Here is a 17590-nt window from a genome sequence, read left to right on the forward strand (position 1 = left end):
AAGCCAGCATGTCAAGTGAAAGTGGTGCTTCTGCTTGGAAATGGAGTGGTGGATTTTAAAATGCAGAATGACTGAAGTCTTTAATAATTATTCTTTACATTTATATAGTACTTTTTTGGGTGGCAGGGTGGCGCAGTGGTAGCGCTGCTGCCTCGCAGTTAGGAGACCTGGGTTCACTTCCCGGGTCCTCCCTGCGTGGAGTTTGCACGTTCTCCCTGTGTCTGCGTGGGGTACTCTGGTTTCCTCCCACAGTCCAAAGACATGTAGGTTAGGTGGGTTGGCAATACTTAATTGTGCTTGGTGTGTGGGTGTGTGTCCTGCGGTGGGTTGACGCCCTGCCTGGGATTGGTTCCTCCCTTGTAACCCTGTGTTTGGATTCAATGGGTTGGAAAATGGATGGATAGTACTTTTTTCACTACTTAAAGTGCCTAACACAGTCACTGGGGAACCCCTTCAGCCACCACTTATGTACAGCATCCACCTGGATGATGCGACGGCAGGCATTTTGCACCAGTACACTCACTACACATTAGCTGTTACGTGGTGAAGGGGCGAGAGATAGTTAGCCAATCAGAAATAGGGGATGATTAGGGGGCCAGAATGACTTGACTGTGGTGGGCAATTTAGCTAGGACATTGGGATATATCCTACTCTTTACAAATGATGCCCAGGGATATTTAATTACATGAAACCACAGAGAACTTATTCTTGTAAAAGAAGTTGGCAGTGAACCAAAACCCTTTATTTGCATAAGTTACAAATTTATAAATAAAACTCCCCCAACCCTTTCAAAAATGTGTTACAATTAATACAAATATAGTAAAACAGAAGTTCAGTTGAAAGGATGTGGCAGGTCAGTGTGGATCCTCTAGAGAGGAAAAATATAACGCGCCTTTTAGATGTGCACCCTCTTATTTGCATTTGGCAGCTTCTGTCCTAACTTGCCTTTGCTTTTTCCCTGCTAGTGGTGAAGAAGGCACTGGTGGTTGCTCTTTATTTACATGTAAACACAGAAACATCACCCAACGCAAATGGTCAGCTTTCAATTTCTGACAGTTTCAGTCTCACTATTCAATATCCAGCTCCTTTTGATATTCACTTGCTGATTTTGGGCACTCTATGGTGGATCCACAACCTGATAGCAATGGGGAAGCTGTGCTGCAGGTACTAGTTGACTCTTCCTGGAACCCTGGGTACTCCTCCTCATCAGAATGCTGTCCTTTTTTACAATAGACAAAAAGTGCCTTGTTCTCCCATGTTGCTTGCTGCTTCTGTTCTGTTTTGATTTTTTTCACAAAGCCATCACTGTCCAACAGGTAGTGCTTCCCATCCTTGAAGAGATAGAGAGCGTAGTTTTCTGGCTCACTAACTTGATATTTCTCAGCACAGGTTGCACATACTTCCTGAATAGTGGTGCTGCCTCGGATGGACACTGTCTTCTGAAGGGATCCAGGGGTCTCATAGGAGACAAGAAGATAATCCTGGAGAGTAAAGAAGACAGAATAAAGTGGGCATTTACTCTACTGCAACACAAATCTCAGTTTAATGTTAAATGGTAAGCTGCAACAGCAAAACTGCAGTTGTGTGGTGCCAATGAACCAGGGCAAATGTCATCGTAAGTTTAGCACAAACTGATCACGTTTTGAAAATGGTTGGATGGCTGGATGGACAGCTTGTTTCTCTAAGAACACATGGAAGACATTGATACAAAATGTTATATTTACAATATTTACATTTTATGACAGTGTGTACTTGTTTGCAGTAAAGTGTTTGGGGTTAGAGGGAGAGTTTTGGCAGAATTGGGGATTCCATAAATAAATGTCTCTCTGAGACAAATTGCACCTGTTCGCTCCCGTATTGTATGCAACACTTACATTGATGTTTTACTGTCACATCTCATTGGTACCTTTGTAGACATGTTGTCTAAATATGTAGTCCAGTCTGGTGATCTTATATACCATAACCTGTAACAGACCTCTTGGCTATAACAGGAACATTGACCTGCAGCTCCATAGCAGCTGCATAACCAATATGTTTCCTTTCTTATTTCTGTAAAAGTTCTATCTTCATTCTAAATGGTAAATGTGTCTCACCTGTGTCACTCTTCTCCATGACTGTTTGTTATTTATTGTTCTTCTGCGCTTCCACTGGTGGATGGAATTTTGGGCCTCAATGCTGATTTTTGGGGTTTCCATCTCAGTCTTGTAATTGCTGATGTGATATAGTGAGCCAAACACAGTGGTCAGGTAGTAGCCCCCTGCATTCAAGAAGAATGTTTAATAAATGTTAGATGAGGTTTTTTCTTTTCTTCTTCTTGTGTGGCACTGTTTTTCATACCCACCCTCTCCCTGTAGCTGGCTTGGCTCCAGAAGCTCCATCATGTATTCCACATCCAGGTTCAGGTTTGTAATATTACTCTGAATCAGCACATAGGTAAGAACAGGTAGGAAGTCATCTGCTCCATATGGCTTGGCTGGAAGAGGAAGTTTAAGAGAAACAGAAAAGAGAGAGAATGAGCCAGCTGAGACCAGACTACTGACAGCTCCATCAAGTAACAGCAACATGTCAGTATGTCAGCCATTCAGATGATGAGTGTGCCTGAATAGTAACAGAAGCAATCACACAATTTCTGAAGACTCAAGCAGATAAGCCACATTGGTTGGTCTTTTATCATAGTGTATGCTACTTTGGGTGGTATCCTAGTCTGGGACAATCTAGGGTGTAGCACCTCATCTTTGTTACACTCTACCTTGGTAAGAGGTCTATTCCTACCTTCATTGGCAGTCATGGCATCATAGATGAGCTTGCACACTTTCAGTAGTTGCTTAACCTTCTTGTTGGGGGAGTAGGAACTGTGCATTTCTGAGAAGCGATGCTGGATTTTCTCCATCACAGCAGCGTCAGGAAGGCCTAGAGAGGCCACGCCCAGCTCAGCAAGGCTGCACTTCTGCATGATTACTTGGTTATCCTGGAGTTTCTGAAGGGATCCATCACCTTTCCTGAAGTTAGTCAGCCGGCTGTAGATGTTTGAGCACAAAGGTTTGAGGATAACTTTGTGCAAGGCTACCTCCACGATGTTATCTGAAAAGGGAAGGGGTAAGGGGGATAGTCAGAGAAGTAGCCTGTCTGTGTTCATACTCCTATAGTCAGTTGGTCCTCTCTTCTTTTGGCTCTCATCATAACATTACACAGATGCACATTTCCACATTCACCTACAACTAGCCACGGCTCATATCCTTCTCAGTTCATGATCTTACTATTTTCCACTTTTTAAGGTGTTTTTGCCCAAACTAAGGCGGCAGTCAGCTTAACCACAAAGCAGCACTTCCTGCACTGGTGTAATGACATGAGGTTATTTCCTGTGGGTGTTTGCTAGAACCTACCTTCAGTCAGACCGCATGGTACAGATAAGCTAGAGTTGAAGAGACACCTTTCCAACAATGCAACTGCCTTCTCAGTGAAGTCCTGCTACTAAACAACTACACATTGGAGAACCTGTAAAGTTAGTTGGCATGCATCCATAAGCCCTTCCACTACACAAACAATTCTTGGCACTTACCCAGCTCTGTCTCGGGAATATCTCCTCCACTCTCCAGGATGGAATGCAGTTCAGAGCCCTCCAAAAGATATGTCTTTAGGTTGGTCAGCATCTGACGGACATTTTGCAGCATTTCAGTGCTGCTTTTATCCTGTGAGGTGCCATTCATCATGTGGGTGATAAAGGTCTGTGCCAAGTTTCCAAACTCGGATCCAGTCTTCTGGGACAGTTCATTGATGCGGTTGGTAATACGGCGCTCTAAGGAGATTAGCCCCCCAATTGACTTTCCCACAGCTGAGATGCGGTTTTTCACTTTATCTGCTACAGCAAGTGATTGGCGTTTCCTATGGCCTAACACAGGGCTACAGGACAGGCCAGCAGATGAAAGTGTCAGTTCTCCTTCATCCTCCATACTGCTGAGAGACAGGGAGTCCAGTTCAGAGATGGGGGGCATAAGGGTGCCATCACTGGAGCACAATGAGGTTTCTGAGCGAGTTTTTTGCAAACTAGGAGAAAAGCAGCCCTCCTCAATCCAAGAGGCCCTGTGTGGTGACTGAGGCACAAAGCTGGTCTCTGCCTTGGTGCTATCCTCAGGTTCTTCATACTCATCCCTTGAAGAACGACCCACCCCTTCACTCCAGCTCCACATAGGGGTATTGCGTGTCATGGGCTTCTGTCGTAGTTTGACTAATGTGGGAGTAGTCGGCATAGAGACAGTTTCCCTTAAATTAACTGTAACAAACACCACAGAAATGGTTGACAATGGAACTGTTTTCACAGCTCAGCTCAGAACCTAGGGAAAATAAGACATGACTCTCATTGTGTGATGTACCATACCTGCTGTAATGGAGGAAGTGTACTCATTTTCAGCATCCAAAGAAAAATGCTTCCTTACACGAATCTGAGCTCGAGTGGTGCTGAGACGGCGATCCCTCCTGTAAGGAACTGGGGTACACCCTGCCACATATGGCTGAGAGGAATGAGCAGTGTGTGTCAACCAAGCATCACCATGTTCTTTGAGGAACAGTGGGTTAATGATACAGAGAGCTCCATTTTCTGAGGTCACCTTAAAGGAGCAAGAACATTTGACAATTAAAGGGAGAGGTTGGGAGCATGCACTTGATACAATGCATTTCCACACCCACTACACAACCAACCCCCCAGATTTGGACCCAAGTGACAATTAGGATTCACCTACAATGATATGCTAGAAACTGAGATCAGTAAAGATATTTTTACCTGAATAGAGCACATGCTGGGTCCCTGTCGGGATGAGACAAAGGGCAGAAGATCACTTCTGCTTGTCCTTCTTGAAGATCTCTCTTCCTCCTGGCCCGCCAGTTTACTGGGAGAGAGCCAGAATTCTGTAAAACACAGGCGAGGAGATAGAAATGCAATGATAAAATGAAATGGATTAGGGACTATCATAAGGAGCAATGTCTGATGGGAGTTAAACCATTCTGAAGCTGGTTAGATTGGTTAATATGGTACTGTGCCATACAAAAGTATTTAGTCACTTAGCTAATTCTTTACTTTTACTGGATAACAATTTATACATTGAAATTAACTTCTATTTGATATTTTTCATTTTTAAGTGAGATTGTTTTATTTTAGGAAAAAATTTGAAGGAAAAAAGGAACGATGCTGTTTGGACAAGTAAGTAGTCCATGTGTTATGGAAGCTCTAAGTTTACACGGGTAAAACAAATACCTGGTGAGGATTTAAAATTGTCCTTTACAGGTGAATCATTAAACTATCTGCATCATTTACTGGATAAAAACCACACAGTCAAGAAAACATTGTGAATTTGTTGGGAAACCATGAAAATGAAGAATAAAGAGCACTCTGAAGAGTCTGAGATAATACAGATGCCTAAATTATGAAAAAGTATAAAACAGTATCCAAGTGGTTAGATGTTCATTTGGATCAATTATCAGAAATTTTGTGTTAAACCAGTGGTTCTCAGCCTTTATTCCTCCAAGGTCTCTCAGTGTACCATTGGAATTTGCGAGGAACCCCCTCCACAAGCCATGGTACATTAGCTCTTTTGTAATTTTGCTACATTCTTTACAAAAGTGCTTGATTTTGAGCTTATATTTATTAACAAAAGCATATTTGCAGCTAGTGGTATTACATTGCCTGTGATTTTAACGTATAATACAAAATTAATGTACATTTAAAAAAATAGCATGTATGTTTTACTGAATTAAACTTATTTTTACTAGTGCCCGAAGTTTTTAATCACAACACAAAACAAGTAGATATTTCTTTGGAATAAATAATAACTAGTAGTTACCAAATTACAGAATTTGTCACTATATATATATATATTTTTCATAACAACAAAAGCTGCTCATTACTCACTCAACTTAAGTAATGTTTTTTTAATTCTGCATAAAATGATCATTTCTGAAAATTAAAAATCAAAAGTAGTTTTTACTGCGGTGGGTTGGCACCCTGCCCAGGATTGGTTCCTGCCTTGTGCCCTGTGTTGGCTGGGATTGGCTCCAGCAGACCCCCGTGACCCTGTATTCGGATTCAGCGGGTTAGAAAATGGATGGATGGATGGATGGAAGTAGTTTTTAAATTGCAGAATTAGCTCCTGCAGACATGTTTTTAGAACTAAATTACAGAAGCTGCTTCAGCATCCTCTGGATTCAGCACTGGAGTGTTTCATTCAGCAATAGCTCATTTAAAATGAGTCGAAATGCAATTGCATTCTTGACACACAAACAACAATCAAGTCAGCAATGAAGACAAAAAGAATTGTGTGGGGCAGCAGTCAGGTAAGCCATTGGAGGCTGGACATTCCTGACACCTGTACAGCTTTACAAATTAAGTGGTGCTGCGGCAGTGGTGTGTGTGAAGTCGAGCTAACATCTCCTTTTTTTAGATGGTTATGTCTCTAGGCATCATGCTAAAACACTAAAGTTCTACATAGTAGTGTCATTTTCTGTTCTGTTTTCTGTTTTTCTTGTTGAGTCATTAAAAGCAGCCTGTTCTCATCCTGACTACAGTTCAGTAGCTGTGATGAACTGTGCTGGTCACACAAACATGACCAAACACTAAACTTTGAATTGCTGTACCTATGCAGGGAGGCCATCTGATCTCTGTCTGGGCATGATGTGAACACTTGAGACACATCCTAATGGCAGATGTAACTGTAATCCAGTTGAATTATATATGGACCAGTAACAGTGTACTGCACGATAACATGCAGTGAATGCACTTGACTTGAACATTCATAGTTTTCATCCTCTTTTTCTGTATGTTTAGCATTCGTTTGCTCAAAGGTTGATGCACTTGCTACTTCCTATGCAGCTCTTCTTTTCTCCACCTGAGTGGTCCGCTTCTTCTTTTCTTTCAACTGCATCTTTTTAATGTTAAAACTAACTAAGTCAGTGTTTGTGATGCAATTAATTAGTATGTTTTCCCTAATTTTTCACTTAAGTGCCTTCAGTGTGCCTCAAGAATGATTTAAGATATGAAGAGGTAGAGGAAGTGACGACGAAGGTGGTAGAGAAGAGAACGGCACCCGTACACATGCATCATACGGCCGCCCTGATGGCCACTGCCGAGAGTTGATTCAACAATAAAATAAAATAAAAATAAAAAGGGGAATAACCTTGGAGGTCAATCATCACCCTGAAAGTGGATAGTAGATGTCACGTAGTATATGTGTACCAAATTTCAGGTCAATATTTCAAACATTTTGCAAGCTACAGGTGATTTAAAATTCTGAACAGAAAAATGTAGCATATTATTTAAGAAGATTAGGTAGCACTTGGACATCTAGACCTCAAAAAAGGTGAATTAAGTGCTTTGTTATCCGTCTTAATAGTACAGAGTTCATCTGAAAGGTGCACTTTAAATTCATGCCATGAATTCTGTACTGTGGTTGCTGTTTTGCAAGGTGATGGGCCACAGTGTTAGCAAGCTGCTCAATTATCAGTTTGCACCATAAGCTGACTTTGTTTGTCATTCCTGCATTGTCTGTCCTGCAGCTGACATACATCTATGTGGCCTCTGCAGTGTGCCTCACTCATAGCTGATGTCACTGCTGTTCTTTTCCTGTCAACTATGGCACATGTCCACACCACAGTTTTGATGCGAGAAAGACCTAAGGTCAGATTATGTTGCAGGGATAGCCTGCACCTTTAATTATTTGCTACAGGAGTATGTATCACATCATAAGGTCTCCATTAAAATCACGATCAGGGTTCAAGGCCCACTGGTGCATTAGTTTTTGTGTAACAGTTGAACAACCCTTAGCATATTATATATACAGTATAGATACAATCTATATATGAAAATAATTTTAAAGGAATTCTTTTAGAATATTAATGGCAATTGCAGGTCATATGTAACAAATATATTTGAATAGGGTCAGATCTGACCTGGGTCATTTCGACACATGTCTTTAAGTTTGACACCACTGCTATAGCTTGATTTGCAGTGATTTGAGTATTTCGCTGATATTTTACAATTATTTTCAGCCACCCTGTGGCTTCTTTGAAAAATGATTGAAGCCTCTAAGGTTAAGAACTACTGCAAACAACCTAAATGCTGCCTAGAAAAGTTAATCTTTCAAAGCTCTCTGCGTAAACTAGAAAAAGACTTGTTAGAGGAAAAAGTGGCCAAATAACAATTTAAAGGAGCTGCAAAGTTCAGTGACTGAGATTGCAATAAATGAGCACCAGTCAACCATATCAAGACCTCTCCACAATACTGGCCTGAAGCCATTACTCAGAAAGAATAGTATGACAGCACGCCTGCAGTTTGCCAAAATCGTGTCCCAGATGCAAAATGGGAAAGTGTTTGTGGCCACATGAGGCCTAACATAGAGCTTTCTGGCCAAAATTGAAAGGGATGTGTGTGTGTTATATTGATGTTTCATGCTTAATTTATTCTAGTCTTTTCCTGTATTTTTCTCTACTTAATTAGACTTTCGAAAATAAGGATTCTATTCATTACAACGGTTTTTGATTGTGACACTTCTACAAGATTTGGGTATTATTATCTTCCACATTTTGTTCTATTTCATTTACTGGAGGTTGATACCATTGGTTTACAGATTTCCTCGATAATAATATTAAGGTGCACGGCCAGTGACATCATTCAGGTGACATGAAATAAGTTCTTCTTTTAGGTCACGTCTCTATCCAAAATTACAGATAACAACCTTTGATTCTTGTGGTGTATTTTCATAATTTTTCTTTCTGCTTCAGTAATGAATTTTGGCTCTCTTTTTGACTTTTGTATACTAATATTTTTATTATCTTTTCTTGTTTTCTGAAAACATTTCTTCTACTGAGGCTTCATTTATAAAACTTTGCATGAATTCGAGCATGAAAAAAGTTCTTTAGTAAAATTCTGCAGCATTGACCCTCTTAAAAGGGAACTAAAATACAGTCTATATATCATATTAATCACTTTTGAGGTATAATGTGTTTGTCTTGTCAATACATATTATAATAACGGCTCAATGATATGAATTATTATGTATGTGATTCATCATTTAACTAGTTTGTCTACATTTTCTTACTTTATCAAGAATTTCTCCAAAATGTTACATATGCATGGGTTAGAGATGCCATAAATATACCCATGTTCATTTATATATCCTAATGTTTGTGTAAGGAGTTGTGTACACTTTTGCAGCCTCTTATTGTGCATACATAAGCTGTATAAATGAGACCCCTGATCTTTTTCCTCATTTATTAATACGTACTTCTATCTTCGAAAAACAGTTTGTCATCTGTAACAAAGAACTGATCTTCAGAAATACTCAACCTATATTAAACTATGGTGGTGGTAGGATTATATTGCTGAACTAATTTCATTAGCAGGACAAATTGTTAAATTAAAAGGAAGAATGGATGGGGAAAATCCAAGGAAAGTCTACCAGAGAACTTGTTTCATTTTACTGAAAAACTGAACATGGATGAAAGTTCATATTTCAGCAGGACATTCATCCCAGACACAAGGTCAAAGCAGCCCAGGACATGGCTCAAGATCAAACATGTCAGATCAGGTCAGGTTAGGGAGCATGCACTGGTACAGCATGTTGTTACACCCACCAAATGATGAAACAGCTCAGGATCCTGATTGGCAAACCCCCAGGCAGACATGTGGTCCAGTCCCACCCTGTGGAAATGACCATCCATCTGCTGCAGCCAGGTGTTACATGGACATCCACTGGGCCACTTAGGTTCTCAACAATGAGGATCCTGCGAGCCAGATCAACCATGGGGAATTGCACCACATGGCTGTAGTGCCATAACTGATGCTCCCTCAGAATGTAGATACTGTGCCTCATTCGGGATTTCATTAGCAACTACTCATTCAACACAAAGTCAAACCAGTGGTATCCAAGGATTATCGGAAGAGACACAGTACCGAAGGAGTCCAGTCTTAGTCTAAGGTCACTGGATAGCGTCTCCATGTTATGCAACCATATAGTAAAACATGAAGCACCAGGTCTCCAAAGACTTGGACCTTCGTCCTTTTGCATAGATATCAGGAGCGCCACACACCCCTTTCCAGTGAACTCATGACCCCCTGTGCTCTCCCAATCCAACTACTGACTTCATAGGAAGAGTCACCCGAGACATGAATGTCACTGCCAAGGTAAATAAACCTATTGACAAGGTTGACACTCTCCCTGCAGACAGACACCCTGCTGATGGCTGTGTCCAGGAGCTCATTAAAGGCTTGGATCTTTGTTTTTATCCAGGACACTTGCAATCCCAGACATTCAGACTCCTCACTCAGTCTCCTGAGTGCCCCGAACCTCTCAGCATTGTCAGCAAAGTTAAGATCACTGAATCTTTCTTCACCAACAGATACCTCACAGCCGCAGGACCCCATGACCCTAACCTGAAGAAAATCTGATTGAAAATTATCCCTGAACAGTGTGTAAAGCTGCTGCACACTTACCCTAAAAGATTTGAACCTGATATTGCTGCAAAAGGTGGGTCTACAAAATATCAGATTGTAGATTGAACACTTAAACCAGAAGTATCAAACTTGGATCCTGGATGGCTTCAATGCCTGCAGGTGTTCACTCCATTAAGTTCTTGATTAATAATAAATTACTGCTGCTAGTATAACATACTTCTTTTGCTTTTATTTTAATTGACCAGGGGTTTTGTACCAGTAATGTAGATTAGATTTCAAAGCGAATCCTGGCTTGCTATAGCCCAGTTTTGCACCAGTGGATTATCCAATACCAGAACACTTGACTTCAATTCGCACATGCAGTCCTGGATAGGTTGAACCAGATTAGCACACATTCACAGCAAAATATACATGCAATCTTATGAGTCCGAGCATTGACCAGCCAATTAACCATGGGCTACTAGTATGGGAAATAGCAGGAACAACCTTCATGGCAGCAGAGCAAGAGGTGCTGGTGGCACTGCATGAAGATTATTGGCATATCCCAGAGAAGAAAAGCCACATACCAGTTACATGCTGCCAAGGAAAGGGAGTTGATGTGGAGGAATTTTACAGACAGGATGAATTTGTGAAATTTGGCAAAAGGTGTGAAACCTTGAGTAGTACATTATTGCTTTGTGAAATATGGACCAATTATAAAACTAGCTTATTTGAAACGTTTCATGCCCTTAAGTAAAAATTGTATTCCAATTTTGAAAGGATAATTACATCAAAAAAGTGTTGTGTAATCCATGGCATTAAGTTCTTATTGAATTGTTCTTGTTGCTACTGTGAGAGATACTGAACATTATCCTGCCTGCACTTAACCCTGTATTGTCCTGTAATTACATGTCTAAATAAACCAAAGGATAATTACTTTCATGTACAAATTTGCAAAAAAAGACATGGATAAAAACCCATTCTTTAAACGGTGAACTACCCTTTTCAAACTTGACCAGATCCGCCCAACCTGCCCCGTAAATTTGGCCTTAACATTTATAATTATGTGCATAGCATTTCATATTATCTTAAGAATGGAAAAGACAGCACATTGATATTTGTACATGTCTTTGATATTCATACTTAGGCTTCTTTCTGTACCTGCACATTGAAACAGTGAAACTGCTGTGATTGGCTAAGCAGAAAAGTGCATGTAGTGACCAAGTAACAAGTAGGTACAGTAGTGATTATTATATGGAGTTTGTAGCTAAAAAAATGATAATGTGAATACTATAAGAGGAATGTGTAATAAATAAAGACCATGTTGACAGTTTCACCCTGATTCTGTTGTTTGTGCTCCATAAAATAAAACAAGTCAATTGTCTCCTTCATTCACACTCAGTGCTTGATAAAGATGAATGCTACACCCACCCAGACAATTACAATTGAGTAACAATCTATTGGGATGAGTATGGCTACAAGTACCACATAACAAGCTAACTAAATAAGTAAAAGCAAGATGGGAAATGGGAACTAAGCTAGTAGTTAGAAGTGCTATAGACAATAGAAAAAACATCAGCCAAATGAATTACAATACAATGCAGAAGTAATATTCTTGCCTTTTTCCATTACAGAACATAATTAATAAGCATATAAATGAAGGTATTCACAGAAGAAGAGAATCTTCAGTGGTGTTTCTTGAACATGTGGGGGATTCCATGGAAGAGGTGGAAGTGAGAAGCTCTTTTGTCAGTTGTCATTGTTCAGAAATGCTGCCACTGTTTAAATTCAATTGCCCTTTCTGTAACTGTGGAATTCATCTTTGATGGTGATTATTTAATTCTGTCTTGGAGAATGTACATGATTTGCACAGATGTTAGCATAAAAGTGCAACGTGTTAAACTGAAAATGACATGCTTTAGAAGGTTGCTCGAATATATTGACAGAATATCAGCGTCTGAATACCATTCTCTGGACAGTATTTAGGCGAAGAAGATGTGCTTCTATAGCAACCGTTTAGGAAAGGCTTTTTCTGCTTCTTAAAATGGTGCAGTTTTGATCAGCATTTCTGACAGGACATTTACGACCTTATGATTGCTCCTTAAGTAAAAAAAGCGTTAATCCTTCACAGTAAACCTGCTCTTTTTCAGGTTAGTTTCAGGGCATTGGTTGCCCCAGTAACTGGGCTGGATTTAATCAAATCTTTCTTTCTGGAACAGACAAAGCCTGAGTCCATTCCAGAAAAAAGAAGATTAGTGAGTCAATTGCACTTTTGGCACACAGATCGCAAAATTCTAGCTAAATCTGTTCTAGAAAAACTAGGATTGACTAAATTCACATTTTATAGAATAGAATTAGCCTAATTTCTGTGAATCCCAATTTACTTTAGGTGGATTTCAATTTAATCCTGCTTTCTGGAACAGACTTCTGAATTTTAAAATTCAGGAACTTTATTTATTTACTTTTTTAACTTTACCTGCAGTCAAACAATATTGAAATTCTAGCCATTGGACAACCAGCTAATTTATCCCATTCCCAATTATCTGTCCATCATACAATATTAAAATGAAATATATAGAAAGACAAATGTTCAAGTTGGATAAACCTTTGGATGGTACAGAAGAAAAGAAATCAACAGTTTTGGAAAAGACTGGAGTGGGTAAATAAGTAAACTAAGAAGCCATTGAAATATGTTCTATCTTTGATTAACAGCAAGATGTGGCCTCTAATTAAGAAATTGTTTGGAATGAAAATGATGGCTCCCCAGAAATTGATTTTGAGACCTCTGAGGGATTGTCTATTTGTGCATTTGAATCTCAGTATTGTTTGACTTTTTACTAAGAAAAAGGAACAAATAAGGGTTATAAATCTTAAATGGCAAGTCAAGTAAAATAAATTGTATGATAAAGTAGTATGTTTGATTAATACACGAAATTGGTTACAAACTAAGAAAGTGGAAAGAAAATCTGCAGCATCTCCAGAATATGAGTTTGACACACTTGACTTAAGTGAAAGGCATATTTGCTTTTTTTTCTTTATACATTTTTTCAAACATAAAACTATATCATGTAACTAACTATTTCTGAGTTTTACTGCTATCAAAATTACAATGTAAATTTGTTGAATTGATCAAAAGACTGAATACTTTTGTAAGGCATTGTATACTGTTAATATCTATAAAGTGAAAGAAATGATAGATGACTTACTGGTTCCCAGTGTGGATGCCTTTGTTAACTGGTCAACAGGCAGAGTGTAAAGGCAGGGAGGCAGAACAAGGCAACAAGGCAGGACATCTCTGTACAGATAAACAAGAAAATAAAGGACAAAGCTGAAGCAAAATCATAGCATGAAGGAAGACGAGAAATGTGTCTTAATCATAAAAGGAAGACGACGAACACAAAAAAATGAGCAAATTTAAAAAAAAAAAAAGATGTGTTGGGAAAAGCAAATAAAGTAATAAAAATGAGATATGTGAAGCAAGAACAAGCCTGTGGGACAGAAAAAGGCCAAAGATACAAAATAAAGGTGAGCCAGAAAACATGGTCACTATACTGTAGAGAAAAGAATATTCAAGCCCAAGACAGCAGAAAGCTGGGATGTGATCCTAGGCACTTGTGCAAACCACACTGTCAAGGTACTTAAAAACTCATGTAAAAAAAAACACAAACAAGAGAAACAAATTTCAGGTGCAAATTTGTGACAGGAAGCAAATGATCGTATCAGGCATGACAGAAGGACAAAGACCATGTACAGCCATGAATCTATGTGTGTTAGGTGATTTAGGCACCAAGGTTAAAGAACGATCAAGGGATAACATTAATTTGAAAATGGCAAAGAATACACTCTCCCTTTGCTCTGGTTTGCATCAACATTTTCCCTGACCTTAGACATGCCAACCCCAGATCACAAGATTCTAAAAGGAGATCCTCTACACCCAAGGACCCTTGAAGGTTCTCAGGAGCTTACCTGCTGATTGTCAGGAACCCGACCAGCTGGGAAAGGTCTGTGAAGCCAAGGTGAGAAGTCTCCAGGTGCCACACTGTGAAGAAGGAAGGAGAAAAGATACATTGTCAGCTGATGTCTTTCCATATTGTCTAACCGACCAGAGGTACTTCAAAGGTGTGTATGCTTTCTTACAAGTTATTGAATATGTACTTTTTTTTGTATTGTATGCCTCTAAATGTGTTTTGTGATTTTTTCAGGTAGAGAATGAAGGAGTTTTGAGGCATGGTAGTTACCAAGAGCGACGTTTGGGGGTGATAAGTGGGGAGATCACCCCAGGCTCCGCGCCTATGGGGGCCCTGTTTTTGAGGTCCGTGTGAACCCTTCGAGTGGATTTGTCAAGTTATATTCTCCAAGATATATATATATATATTTTTAAGATGATTCTAATATGAACTCTTTTAAAATCCCTCTTAAAGGTCAAATTCTGTACATGTACGTCTTTGAAAACATTCCATAGTCCACCTAAAATAGGTATAGCCCATTAATCGCTAGGTTGGCTTCTCCTATCTATAGACAAAAACATTGCCTTCAGATTAGACAATGAAGATAAGATGTCATCAATGACTTTTCCAATCGGAAGGCAAGAAATGTGAATTTTTGTCTCTGAACCTGGAAATGATATCTCTACATTAATTTCACACTTCCTGTCGAAACACTGAAACTCACATTTTATTTGTAGGCCATAAACTTGTCCGAAAATTAATGCATAAAAACATGTATCGCTAATGATAACCGGCTGACATGACATTAACGTGAGTTATGATTATGACATCCTGCATATCCAGACTCAGAGTATACTTGAAATTTGGGTACTTTTGCAGGAGAGGCCCAGCTAATTTCCACATGACACTGCATCGCATTTTGCACTGTTGTGGTATGGTCATGAATTATGAATTGCACTTTTTTAATAGATTATATCGTTATACAGGGTGTCCATAATGTCCATATGCAATTTAAAATAGTTGTAACTTTATAAGTATATATGATAGAAAGAATTCACAAAAAAGATTAGAAAGCTTGATGTATCTAGTTTTTTTTGTTTTTATAAATTTTATTTTTGCCGTTTTTGGGGAACTGCAAATCCACATGAGTCTGTTGAACATGAAAGAGATTCTTCCAAAGTTAATGTGTGGTGTGCTTTGGAAAAAATTCGAGTCATAGGACCATTCTTTTTTGAAGGGCATGTTGTTAATGGTAATACCTATTTACAAATGCTGCAAAATTACTTTATACCTCAACAATTAGGACTAATAGAGAATACAGTGTTTCAACAAGATGGTGCTCCTTGTCACTTTGCTTTGCATGTTAGACAGTTTCTACATGAGAAATTCCCTAACAAATGGATTGGAAGAGGTGACCCATTTTCTTGGCTTCTACGTTTGCCAGATTTGACTCCATTGGATTTCTTTTTACGGGGACATGTGCAAACTAATGTTTATTCAACCACACCTCGATCTTTAGAAGACTTGCAAGCTAGAATAACTGATGTGACTGCTGGCATTACTGAAAATCAGCTTGAAAATGCTTTCCGAGAGCTACAGAATTGTATTACCCTTTGTATTAGTAATAATGACAGACATGTTGAAAATTAACCAGAATAGTAAAAAATGTGTTTCTTCTTTCTAATCCTTTATACAGATTCATTCTATCACATATACTTACAAAGTTACAACTATTTTAAATTGCAAACAGACTTTAGCTGTTTACTGTAATAAGAAAATCTGGTGTATGTTAACATTATTTTTTATTAAATTCATGCACAAGTTTATACAGTCCACATATACCAGTAACAGTGTTTTACGTAACCAGTCCCGCGTGGGGATGGTCAGTCCTAGGCCCTGAACACCCCTAAGACAGCCTCTGGTAGTTACATTCACTAACCTTGGGGCTAGAGAGTGGAGACATGTTGCACATTGATTAGCACGTGCAAGGTAGAATTTCACTGAATTCTGTGTATGAGGCAGTATCATACTGTGGTGATACTTCTCAGCAGCCAGTGCTGGAAGGCTTGTAAGGGTAAAATGAATGTAGCAAAATACAGGGAAATCCTGGAGGAAAACCTGGGGCAGTCTGCAAAAAAACTGAAGCTTCAGAGAAGATTTTTTTCCAACAAGATAACTCCCTCAAGTACACACCCAAAGCTACATAAGAATGGCTTACAAACAAAAAATATTAATACGCTGGAGTGGTGGAGTCAGTCCAGATCTCCATCTAATCAATCCAAATGCAATCTGACAGAGCTTGAGCAGTTTTGCAAAGAGGAATGGGGACAGAGAGAGAGAGAGAGAGACCTGGCCACACAAACTCAAGGCTGTCATGGCTGCCAAAGGGGCATCTACTAAATTAAATTAGTCCACTTTGCAGAGACTTGTTTTCACTTTGATATTAAACATCCTTTTTTAATTTATCAATATCAAAAATGTCCAATATTGTATGATAATATACTATGTGAAAACTTCCAAGGGTGTAAATAATTGTATAGGCACTGTATAACACAAACATACAACTGGTATGATACATTAACTTGTCACACAAAGTTTTGTCTGAAATGCTACAACACAACACCAAATAGACTCATATTTGTGCCATGACACACTAACTCACAATATGGAAAAGTGTACCCTGACAGACTGTATTACAAAGCCAACTGTGCCATAACACACCACAGTATGTGGCACATAACTCTTCACACACAACACTTCTGCCACACAATATATCATAAAACCAAATACAACACACTAACCCTTTAGATACTCAGACAGGTACATTATCAGGTGTGACAGTGTTAACACTTCATTCATGTTGTTTGCTGTGATTTACTGTACAACAGAGCAAAGTCACATCCTTTCACAAATGTTAGATGACATACACAGTCCTATCCTGTACCGTCAAACACAGGGGTGCAACACCCTATATCTAAATCCAAACAACTGTGCTGCAACACATCAAGTCCCAGCATCTCCTACACCAACTCTTTACCCACCAAGTGTGCTAGGACGGGGTTTCCTAGTAATGCCACCGCACTGATGTGCTGCACAAGATTATTATATACAGTATGATCTACTAAAGCATGCTTTCTCCAGCTCCCTAACACATACTCCTGATTATCTACTCGCACACTAGCATAGCACACACACTCACAACTATGCTAACTCCAGACACTTTATC

At 39.2% G+C, this 17590-nt stretch overlaps 1 protein-coding gene across 1 annotated transcript in view; it reads right to left on the reverse strand.

Moving 5' to 3' along the window:
* Positions 1-702: 702 nt before the first annotated feature.
* The window catches only part of rinl (Ras and Rab interactor-like), a 42502-nt gene continuing 25614 nt past the window's right edge, over positions 703-17590 (reverse strand). The window contains exons 5-13 of the mRNA XM_039760589.1: positions 14384-14456; positions 13624-13712; positions 4778-4902; positions 4376-4604; positions 3560-4270; positions 2773-3081; positions 2342-2473; positions 2094-2257; positions 703-1481 (exon numbers count right to left, since the gene is read on the reverse strand). Coding sequence (XP_039616523.1) covers positions 1068-1481; positions 2094-2257; positions 2342-2473; positions 2773-3081; positions 3560-4270; positions 4376-4604; positions 4778-4902; positions 13624-13712; positions 14384-14456 — 2246 coding nt within the window. The 3' untranslated portion in view covers positions 703-1067. The remainder of the gene's footprint in view (positions 1482-2093; positions 2258-2341; positions 2474-2772; positions 3082-3559; positions 4271-4375; positions 4605-4777; positions 4903-13623; positions 13713-14383; positions 14457-17590) is intronic.

The sequence above is a fragment of the Polypterus senegalus genome, chromosome 8 (assembly GCF_016835505.1).
Source record: "Polypterus senegalus isolate Bchr_013 chromosome 8, ASM1683550v1, whole genome shotgun sequence".
Taxonomy (NCBI): domain Eukaryota; kingdom Metazoa; phylum Chordata; class Cladistia; order Polypteriformes; family Polypteridae; genus Polypterus; species Polypterus senegalus.